At 40.9% G+C, this 11,980-nt stretch overlaps 1 protein-coding gene across 1 annotated transcript in view; it reads left to right on the plus strand.

The window, feature by feature from the left end:
• The window catches only part of LOC127437107 (prickle-like protein 1), a 44,525-nt gene extending 32,549 nt beyond the window's left edge, over positions 1 to 11,976 (plus strand). The window contains 7 exon segments of the mRNA XM_051691781.1: positions 2,030 to 2,212; positions 5,090 to 5,203; positions 6,904 to 7,041; positions 7,135 to 7,338; positions 7,811 to 7,997; positions 8,103 to 8,951; positions 9,894 to 11,976. Of these exon segments, the coding sequence (XP_051547741.1) occupies positions 2,042 to 2,212; positions 5,090 to 5,203; positions 6,904 to 7,041; positions 7,135 to 7,338; positions 7,811 to 7,997; positions 8,103 to 8,951; positions 9,894 to 10,717 (2,487 nt within the window). The 5' untranslated portion in view covers positions 2,030 to 2,041 and the 3' untranslated portion in view covers positions 10,718 to 11,976.
• The last annotated feature ends 4 nt before the right edge of the window (positions 11,977 to 11,980 follow it).

Genomic DNA, 11,980 nt, shown 5'->3' on the forward strand with positions numbered 1-11,980 from the left:
GAGGTTGATAAGGGTTTAATTATTAGAAATAAGTAAAGCAATTACTTTTCAGACAGAGTAATTAGTAATCAACTGTAATTACACTGTAGAACATGTAATTAGTAGTTAGTAATTAATTACTTTTTTAGAGTAAATTACCCAACACTGTTTGTCACCATGGTAAAGTTTTCCCAAACTACAACAGGAGCTACGGTCTGCTGCAAAGAGTACTTCTCGCTCTATAACAACAATATTATCAGACATCAGAAGCGTTCAGGTAACACGACGAAACGAGTGCTCTACTTGTGATATGGTATTTACGAAAATCCGAGAGATCGCAACGGAAGAAGCTGCTCTATGAGAATGAACATACAGCACGAAATGATGCCCGCCGCCTTCATTCGGACAATTGACCAAATTATAAACAAACTGAAAAACACTTAAGGGAGTACAGGGACCATAAGAAGGACATAAGCAAAAGTGACAGTGGACGGAGCTACGATGTTTTGGACTCGGACACCGACCAGCCAGCTATCTAACCAGGGCATTGAATTCAGCCAGTAACGCTCGTGATAAACAGTGAATCACCGGTGTCCTCTGCAGCTGGTCTCAGTAAGTTATTATATTCGCCAACTTTGTTAGCTTTTCTTACACTGTTGTCATCTTATTTTGTGCATTGTTTTGTTCTGTAAGGGGATTTTTGACCAGCTACTCACTAAGTTTGGAAGATCGCGGCTATCTGTTAAGTAAAACGGTGGGATTCTCAATCAATAATATTATATGCTATGGCAAAAATTCAAATACAACCATTTGCTGCACCAATGTTAATAATGATTCCACTGTCACAGCCATAGTTCATAAAATATAATGGACTTACCTGTTGTCTCTGACAATCTTGTTGAGCAATGTAACAGTGATGGATTGCATTAATCCGTATGTTTAAATATGTCCTCAAAAACTTGAGGATAATAGTATAGACACAAGATATAAACAATATGTGTGCACATACTGTTTATATCTAGTGTCTATACTTCTGAAACAGTGAGTATTTTAATGTTTACGGATTGACCCCATTGACTTCCATTGTAAGTGTCTCACTTTTGTTCAGTAAATAAGAGTCTAAATTGTCGCTGTGGTAATTTACATTATGCCACAAATATTGACAATTGAGCTTTAGTTGAATTGAATCCGAAATATTACTTTAATATTACAGTGAGCTGCATAGGCTCAACTGTTTGCTAAATGTTAATGGAAATGGAAAATTGACATTTGTGGTTTCTAAATGCCAAAAAACATTGTGGTGGACACAAACAATGTTTATTATTAATGCAAGTGAACCCATCTCTAATAGTCTTGGTGGTATTTTCTTTTCGCTTGTGTAGTTTTGTTGATTGTTTGTCAGGATGATTTCACGTCACACCTGTCCATATTGATATATGTCTAATTTGACGAGCTTCTACCAAGTGACAGATGAATTTGTCCAAATATCATACAGTTTGATTGAACGCACGACTTTTGACGTCATCAACAAGAGACATGAGAAGCGTTTTCTCCCTTTTAAAGTCTGTTTATTTTATTATCCTACCAATGCACGATTATATAGTTACTTATAGTTACTGTATAGTTTCTACCTGATCAGCATAGACCTGAAACGTTATTTTTGGGTCGTGACCCCCAAGTTGAGAACCGCTGAAGTGAACCATGTTGTAGGAAAAATCATTTATGGAGCACATTCTTGCTCGGCTCGACTAGAGGAGAGTCCCAAAACAAGGAAATGGAAAATACCAGAAAGCTAAATAGACTGTAAAGAAGTTTGGAAGGGAATGTCTGACCACATCACGCCAAAAGCTCAGTATGACACATCGGCACAAAGACAGTAACAATAAAACTGCCATCGTTTTATGAGTAGAGTGTATTTAACAGGCCACACCAGATGCTGAAGTAGCTTACTATTCCGTTACTATCCTCATCTCAATACAGTGTGTATTATTAGGGTTTTAATCATGTGGTTTCATGATTATGACATTCTCTTCTCTCTCCATCGCTCCAGGAGGTCTGACCGATGAACTTGGAAAAATCTGGTGGTTTCCACAACGCCGTGAGGCAGCTGGACATGGAGTCGAAGGTCAACAAGCTCACGTTTGGTTTTCAGCGGAGCTCCACGTCAGACGATGACTCCGGCTGCGCTTTGGAGGAATACACCTGGGTGCCACCAGGACTGCGACCAGATCAGGTGAAAAGAACGTCACGGATTGGTTGACATTACTGGTTGAACATTAAGGTTTTATTAATGGGTGGTACCGATAATAGTACCTTGAGAGCGTTCTTCAGTTTATGATATATTTGAACACAATGTACAAGTAGTTATACAGTTAGTATGTAGTATAGATGGAATCTTTATTAAAACTTCTAAATGTTGGTCAATCGTTCCGGTCATAATCGCAAAGAGTTAAACCCACATTTTGCAGGCGCAGCTAAACACAGTGAAGGCAGCACCCCGCAGGCATTTGGAAACAGGAAAGGCTGCATTTTATTTACAAACTACTTCATGGAAAATCTGTAAGTGATTATTTCCAGCTGCCAGACAAAAGGTTTGAAACATTGCTAACAGCCAAGCTCGCAGCCACAACCTTTTTTTCCCTGGCGTGTCCGCAAAGGCGGTTCACTCATGACCAGAGGCGCGCTGATGTGGCACTGGTCCCAGTTAACACGCAAGTCTTGGATGCTGTTCCCATGTTCCATCCTTGCTGAATAAAAGGTGGTTTGTTGATCTTAGTTGATCACTAGGCTGGTTTCCACTGCTCAGGCTGGTCTAGTTTGACTATTTTAGTGGGGTTTTAGACATGTGTCAGCTAGTCAGGCTGGAGACCAGCTAAACCAGCTTAAAACTTGCTAAGACCAGCAAACCATCTGGGATGTTGATTACCCCAGCTGGCCTTAAAGGTGCACTCAGTAGTTTTTTCACAAATAAATTAATTGTAATTTTGAAACATATGTATAAAATCATGAGCGCTCACATGAGATGAGATCTCTAGTCAAATCAGTAACCTTATAAAAGCTGTTTTATTCTACATGGGGCAGGGGCGCCCTCATGGGCGCTGCCATTTTAGAATGGCACTCACTCTTGGATTAAATTAATAATGGCTGATGTGAATAGTGAGTTTCTATAATGACATCTGTAACTGAAAACTATTGATTTTATGATGCTGCATCCACACCACTAGGTGTCACTATAAGTCCAAGGTAGCACGAGCAAAGAGTTACTAAGTGCACCTTTAAGTAGGGCCCTATGAAATCCGCTTTATTTTTTCCCAAATTCTGTGTTTTCCGTTTGATCTTTTGTGAATTCCATGTTTAACCCTGAGAGAGATTCAGTGTAGCAGAATTGCAACGCTGGTTACCGCAATTAACCCTTGTGCTGAAACTTTTTACCTAATTTGGTGTTCCCGGTCAAAAATGACCGGCCTATTAAAAATTGCTTATAAAGCTCTCATTATGCTATATTATCACCAAATATTGGATTAGATCTTTTAGTCAGCTTGTTTTCTTTCTAATAGGCCAGGTTTTGTATTTCTTTTTGGAACTTATTGATCGTAGGCGTCATTGACCTGAGCTTATGCACCTCCGTTTCTGAGTGAAAAAAGCATTATTTGTGGATCATTTTGGCAATATTAAAAAAATATGAAAACATCCTGTACTATTTATCACACAAGTGTGCTTTAATGTTTAACCAGGAAGTTTGTTTTGAAACGCTTTTATTTTGTACAAAATGGCTCAGTTACACTTGTGGTGTTCCCGGTCAAAAATGACCGGCCATTGAAAATGAATGGGGGAGATCAAAAAAAAGAGAACAATTAAGTGTTCAGGAGCATGTTCATCATGTTCATGCTCACATATGTGCATGTGTGCTTGCAAACATAATGGCCTCGGACGTGTGCACGCTCACACAAACACACACGCACATGCTCACATAAATGCACAAACTCTTTGAGTATTACATGCTTTCTTCTTCACAGAGATGAACTTTATCCTACCCTGAACTGCATCCAACATCATGAGTGCTCTTTTAATCGGAACCCTGTACGGATGCATACACACTACGACTGCTTTGTGGTACTCTTCACATATGCAGACGACTCGCAAAGACGCAGACTGTCCGCGTGTTTAGAAAAACTAGGCTGCATGCGGAGAGTATGTGCCCACTGTGCTGATAATGAAATTTGCATCATGTGCACTGCGCTCGAGACCTAGCGGCACGTGTAAAACCAAAGTATACTCTGGGCTTTAGAAGCACCCCAGAATAAATGATGATGGGCTACAAGTGGTCTAAAGCCATTGAAGACCCCTAAAAACCCAATACAACTTTTGTGTCAAATGCAAAAGGAACTTTATTCTCTTTATAGCAGCTGTTTGGTGAATTGCCCTGCGTCTTATAGGTGATAATTGCAGAAAAGAGCAAACATTGAACAACGGTGTCGTTCAAGGGCCTCAGGCTCCGTTCTAAAGGTCATATCAGCTTGAAATGAGTCTGATTTATGGGGCTTGTGATTGTCAGGTTTAAATGGCATTCCAGTAGACCGGCTCAACAGCAGGGTCGAGTCTTTATGCAGGAGGAGACCAGCTCTTTATCTGAGGGTGGTTACGACCAGCACTCATAAAGTGTTCCCAGGTCAAAGTGTCAAGCACAATAGAGTACAGTAAAACATCTCCTCTGCCTGAAATGATGGAAAACAGGTGGCTCAACTTTCAGTATAGGTCAATCAATGGAAATAAGATTATGTGGAAAACAACTAATCCTGGGGATTTCGTTGACAGATGTGTAAGAATGAAAAATCTCCAGAGCATCGGTTTCAGTGTTCCCATAGGACTTAACCATTGGCTCTGTTAACACCTAGTAATATGATGCGTCTCGGGTGATTTAATCACGAGTGATCAGGCGAGACACATTAATTTATATCCGTTTTCACCGTTTGACCACTTGTGTTTGGATGTATCGGATCAGCTGATGTTAATACCAGGTGTAAATGTGACATAGTGATTGAGACTGCAGATTTTTTTTGCACGCTGTACATGTAGTGTGTCATCTGAACGGTCTTCATCTCACCTCCAGGTCCAACTCTACTTCTCCTGTCTACCTGAGGACAAAGTCCCTTATGTGAACAGCCCTGGGGAGAAACACCGCATCAAACAGCTCCTGTACCAGCTGCCTCCTCATGACAATGAGGTGAGTTTAAACTTCATCAGCAGCCATGAAAGCTCCTATTGTTTATCAGCATCGCTGCAGTGAACAATGCCCACGCATCACATTTCAAAACCCCGCAAACAGCTTTTTTACTGCACTACGGTGTGGGTGTTTTAGCTTCACGGGTTTAGAGCTTCACCACCACATCTACTGAATTCACACTGCTGTCACAGAAAGACGCTTTGTAGCTTCATATCTCTGTAGGTGCTCGCACAATGAGACTTTTGACTGGCCAATTTTACGATGCCGCTCGAGGCGACTCCATTTGACACGCGGCACTGAGATTCTTCACATTACTGCGGTCTGAAAGAGAGTGTGTGTGTTGGGTTATTGCTCTGAGCGCATAACATGCAGTTTCAGTCTCAGTGTTTTTCAGTGCGTGACTCTTAATAAAGAGGTTGTTTGTGTTCCTTGTGTTCTCATTTAATTATTGTTGAACAAAAGTACTCAAGTTTACCAAGAGATGCTTAAAGGGACAGTGACATGATGTTAAGTTATTCAAGAATACATTAAAAAAGCAGTTCACATAAAACAATTACTTTGAACTCAATAATTCAAAACATGTCCATCATAGAATAGGTGTTACTAGTGTTAGTCATTTTTTTTAATCTGGGGATTAAATTAAAAAAAAGTCATGTGGTGTAACTGTCCGGAGACAGTAAAAAATTAGTCTGATTAAAAGCTGAAATTATTGAAAACCAAAAATGCAAGTAGTTTGAAATAATGTTTTTCTCATTATATTTTCAGTGAAACAATTTTGTTTTATTTATAAAAATATACCTTTTTGAAAAACGTTTGTCCACCAAATCAAAGTCCGGTTGTGTGACCAACATGATGTTCTGTCTTGTTCATGTGTCAAAAATCCCATAAAACAGAGAAAACCTCTTTAGACCCACATGACTGTGTGTGAAGCTTTTAAAAATATTGGATATTTTGACATTTAATAGTCAAAAAAATAAATACTTAATTTAAAAAAAAAAAATTTTTAAATCGCAGTATTTGTAAAACAACATATGCTTGTAAAAAAAATAATAATAATAATAATAATATATATATATAATTACTGTTACATTTTTAAAGTATGAAACCAACATGGACACAGATATATCATTTCTACAAACTTGAAACATGGGTGTTAAACTAGATTTTTTAAGTATTTCTTATTTTTATCACCTCAGACAACCTTACTTGTCAACAACCCTTACGCAAAATTCACTGGACACCCTGAAGGTTAACCCATACTTACTGGGTTAACCGGTTTCTTTTAGTTTGCTTAAAAATCACAACACATTGCGCTAAAGGTTTTGTTCTGCTAAGGTGTTCATTTAGTGGTACTTCTCTTGTTCACTCCAGTCCCTGAAATTTTTGACTTAGGAGAACTCGGCTAATCGAAGAGTGTTTATAATTGGTTAAAACTAATCGAGGGTGTAATTTAAACGTGACGTTCTTTATTAATTTTCCTCAACGGCCTAATTTTAAAACAACGCGGTGCATTGTGTAAACGCAGGCTTCGTTCGCTTTAGGGTGCTTTAGGTCGTTCAAGAGAAAACGTTTGGCTTCACATGTCGTATAAATTAGGCTTTAAACAACACTTCCTCTGTGCTTGAGAATCTGCACGTGGTCTGCTAAAGGCATCTATCCTAACAGTTTGACAGCAAACATGTTTTAAACGTCTCGCTCAGGTGCGATACTGCCAGTCCCTCAGTGAAGAAGAGAAGAAGGAGCTTCACATGTTCAGTGTTCAGAGAAAGAAGGAAGCTCTCGGGCGAGGAACCCTGAAACTGCTGCCACGGACTCTGCTTCATGCCACCTGTGAACATGTAGGTGTTTAAACCTTTTTCTGAAAGAAATGCTTAAGGAAGTGACTGTTTGAGGCTGATTATTTTCATTGTAACCTCATGTTGTCTCTTCAGTGCTCAGAGAGCATCAGTGGAGGGGAGATGGTGGTGTTTGCTTCACGAGCAAGACCTGGACAGTGTTGGCATCCAGCGTGCTTCAGCTGCTCCACCTGCAATGAGCTGCTGGTGGATCTCATTTACTTCTACCATGACGGGAATATCCACTGTGGTCGACATCATGCTGAACTGTTAAAGCCGCGCTGTTCTGCCTGCGATGAGGTGAGCTTCGTTTTTCATTTCAAGAATGCTTCGGTTTGGAATGGAATACTAGCTTACTACTTAGGCCATGTCTACACTAATCCATTTTTGTTCAAATAAATGTTTAATAATAGCCATTTTAATCGGTAGTACATTGTTGTCACATGACCAGTACATAAAAGTGGTACCCAGTTACCATCATGGAAATAAATAATTGTTTTGCATTTTTTTATTTTTTTATTCAATTTTATATAACAATTTCTTTAATTTCGGCAGTTTGATCTTTTTTTTTCAAGTGTGGCTATGCACAGATAGTAAGAGTAGTTTGTTAGTATGCTATTCCGAACATCGCCAATGACTGCAAGTTGCGACACACTGAATTTTAAAGTAGAAGCAGGGGACATTAATGCTTTATGAACCTCACTTATCTATAAATAAAACAGGTCGCGTGATGGAGGCCGTTATTTAATCATTGGTGTCTTTGATTTCTCAGATTATTTTTGCGGATGAATGCACGGAGGCAGAGGGTCGGCACTGGCATATGAAGCACTTTGCCTGCTTTGAATGCGAGACCGTCCTGGGTGGTCAGCGGTACATCATGAAGGACGGTCGGCCTTACTGTTGAGGTTGCTTTGAGTCTCTGTATGCCGAATACTGCGAGGCCTGTGGTGAACACATTGGTAAGCCCACGTCTCTTATGGACGTCTCAATGTCATTTACCACAAACAACGATCCACTTTTGTCCTTGAAAACCTGACCTTCTTCTCTTGTTTATTTTCTTCTAGGAGTGGACCATGCCCAAATGACGTATGATGGTCTTCATTGGCATGCCACTGATGCTTGTTTCAGCTGTGCTCAGTGCAAGACTTCCTTGCTTGGTTGTCCTTTTTTACCCAAACGAGGCAGAATCTATTGTTCTAGGGACTGCAGCATGGGTGACGACATTCACGCCTCTGATTCTTCCGAGTCAGCCTTCCAGTCCGGAAGATCTCGAGAGTCACGCCGCAGTGTGAGGATGGAAAAAAGTAGTCGCTCTGCAAATCAATGTCGACAGTCTCTTCTCTTCTCTCCAGCAGCCAACTATAAGTTCCCTGGACTCTCGGGCAACGCTGATGACACCTTGTCCAACAAGCTGTCCCAGTTGAGCTTTGCAGACAACCACTTTTGGAGGAACCGAGAGGAGCAGGAAGCAGCTGAAGACAATGAGGATTGGGCTGAGCATGATGACTACATGACCCAACTCCTCCTCAAGTTTGGAGAACATGGCATGTTCCAGCAGCCAGAGGACGGCAGGCCAACTGACCCCTGGATGACCGATTCTGAGGTCAAAAACAAGACCGAGTCAAGGGTGTCTGGTAGTGTTGGGAATGGGAGTCTGGCCAGTAAAAAATACAAGGCGGACATGCACTGGGCACAGTCTCAGGATGGACTGGGCGATTCCGCCTACGGTAGTCACCCTGGACCTGCGAGCAGCAGAAAACTCCAGGAGCTGGATCTAGAGCATGGAGCCAGCTTTAAACATGAAGATAAACAGTGGTATAATGACTCGCTAGAGTGCATCACGGATGAACTTAAACAAGCCGAGCACAACGTCAGAGACTCAATGGATTCCTTAGCGCTCTCCAACATCACAGGTGAGACGAGAAGAATCAGTGGAAGTGTGTACTTGTCAAGCGCACACTGAAATATGTAAAGGCCGAAGATAACCAAAGTATGGTTTTCCGCATATAGCTATGTCTCGCACAAAGTGCTTGTGACACAAATTTAGTCATCAGCACAGTATGCGTGGCTGCAAAGGCTGCATGTAGGTAGTCCGCATCTTTGCACTTTGTCGGCACATGCATCTGCCGTTGACTGTACTGAAAGAGTACCACAAAGCAGTCCTAATGCACATGCGAACGCGTCAGTATTGGCTTGTGGTCAAAATAGTATATTTTGAAAGACTGAGCGCTCACCATGCCTGAGACGGAACAACACTTGGAAAATAAAGTATAGGCCCACATGGAATCTGTACGTTTTTTCTTTTCTTTTTTTCCCCCAAATTTGATCAGGGTGAAAATCTGCTGAATGGATTTAAAAGTGACAAAGCATCTTAACTGGAGCTAAAGTACTTGCAAATTTAAATATTAGCATAAATATTTAAAAGAGAAGTAATTTCTGTGCCTCTAGTTGCACTGAACGGAACTGCAGTCTGTTTGAGTGGTCTCACTGATCCCATCTTTGCAGTTCTGCTTGGTGCTGCTAGTGGCACAGAAATTACACACTTTATATTTCATTAATCATTTGCAGGCTTTTGGGGGATGAGTAGAATTTTGTTGGCCAATCAGATTCTGCAGAAATCTGTGGAGCTTTCTGTGGAATTTTGTGTCTGCAGTTTCCATGTTGTCCGAGGCATCTGTTTGCCACATCCACACTAATCCATTTTTGTTTGAAAATGCATTGATTTCGTTACATGGATGTGGCTTAAATGGTTGTGCTTGAAAATGAGGCTTGGCATGTCTTAAATTCTACTTGTAGAATGCTGAATGTAGATTTGAATTTGCAGTGCTGAACAATTGTTGCTTCTATCATTTCAGGTGCTTCCGTCGATGGGGATATGAAAGACAAACCATTGCTCTACTCTTTCCAAAAGTATTCTGGGCTTCAAAATGAGAACTGTGAGAACATGAGCAACATGGGAACGCTGAACTCCTCAATGCTTCACAGAAGCACCAACTCCCTCAAGAGCCTCACCTCTGAGCTGGAGCATGTGGATGTCGTTGAAGAGGAGGAACAGGAGCAGGTGGTTCCATTCCCAGAGGAGAGGCCCAAACCACCTCACGTACCTGTTTTAAGAAGGACCAAGTCCCAGTCCAAACCACAGCAGGTGAAGTTCTCAGATGATGTGGTAGATAATGGACGATATGATGACTTGGTGGTACGACAGGCTCCCATGAGTGAACGCACACGTAGGCGAGCATATCGGTTTGATGAGCAAGACCAGCACAGTCATCGGCATCACCACAGGCGACGCAGGAGTCGAAAATCTCGCTCGGACAACACACTTAACATGGTGCCCAAAGAAAAGGCTTCAAGGAGCTTCAAAGAGGACCATCGGCAGTGTCAGCCAAGTCCAAACGCCCGCCATGGACAGAGTTCCTGTGTAAACGCTGATTCCGACAGATTGCACAACCAGGCTGCAGACAGGTTTCTTTGTCTGTATGGGGATGAAGATGACTGGTGCTCTACCTGTTCCTCTTCATCATCTGAATCAGAGGAGGAAGGCTTTTTCTTGGGTCAGCCAATTCCACAACCAAGACAACCTCGGTACCAGTATTACGCTGATGAACTTCCCTTTGGCACACGGACAAAGTCCAAACAGAAGCGAGGACGAAAGGGCAAAAACTGCATAATTTCGTAGAATAGAATACAAAACTGTTGACTCTCTGAATTTTCATCTGTCTTTTAACAGATTTAAACCTACATTGAACACTGACGCAACAAAGCAAATGGTCATTTATTTAGAGAGTTGGAGATTTCCAGAGACATTAGCGAGAGCGGCCGTTGGTGATGTGACTGAAGGCCAAAGTATACTTCGGTTTTCTGCATGCCACTATGTCTCGCGCACAGTGAGCAATGGAAATTTCTTTTTCAGCACAGTACGCGTGTACTATCTTGTGCAGCCCAGTTTTTCTAGATATGTGGACAGTCTGTGTCTGTGCACTTCATTCACAATGCTTTGTAGTGCGCATGTTTTGAACGCAGCCATATGGGCTCGCGGGTCAAAAAATACACTTTGAAAGGCTTAACGATTGACTGTGTGCAAGATGTAATGGCACGTGGAAAAACGAAGTATATCCTAGGCCTTAAGCTGAGCAGCTTTATGAAAACGTATGCAAATGAACAGCGACACAATGCAGCTATTACCAATGTGAATAAAGTAAGTGACGTGATCTGCCCGCCTGATACAGTTGCATACTGCAGTCAAGTAGAAATGCCTTCTAGCAACCAGCGGCACAAAGACTTGGTGACCTCCAGCGATTCAATCGCTGTCAGTGTGAACGCACCTTGAAAATGCAACTTGGTCCAGAGGTTGCTCTTTCCATTTTATAGCAATTGGCTTTAAGTTCAAGACAGTTACCTGTCTTACCATGCATTGACTTTGTAGGCCAATGCGGTTTCCAAACCATGCTTAATTGCTGCAGCAATGCATACTAGGATCTTAAGTGATTGTAGTCTTTGAAAGAATCAAAAGAATATTATATTTATGAAGCCACTTTTAGAAACTAACAAAGAGAATAATTTAACATTGCAAATATGAATGTATATATTGTAAAATGTTGAGTTAAAGCTAATATTTTTATATCCCTGAGTTTCAAAAGTTTTTTTTAAAGAATGTTTCTTGAAAAAAGTACTACATAACAAATGTTTGCAGAGATTTCACTTTTGTTAATCAGGGTTTTAAAAATAAATATATAACATGCCACAGTCAAAAGCATTGCAGGAAATCTTAATGCATGTGTTGTGTACCAAAAACACTGACTGCAACACGTACATGATGCGTATTATCCAGAGCTTGTTTGGGGGTAATGCTATTGTTGGATCATAAAGACAGTACACTGTAATATGTATGAATGCAAACTGGAATTTAAGGCTAATAATAAAAATATATGAATGATATCTT

Source organism: Myxocyprinus asiaticus, chromosome 48 (genome assembly GCF_019703515.2).
Source record: "Myxocyprinus asiaticus isolate MX2 ecotype Aquarium Trade chromosome 48, UBuf_Myxa_2, whole genome shotgun sequence".
Classification (NCBI taxonomy): Eukaryota; Metazoa; Chordata; class Actinopteri; order Cypriniformes; family Catostomidae; genus Myxocyprinus; species Myxocyprinus asiaticus.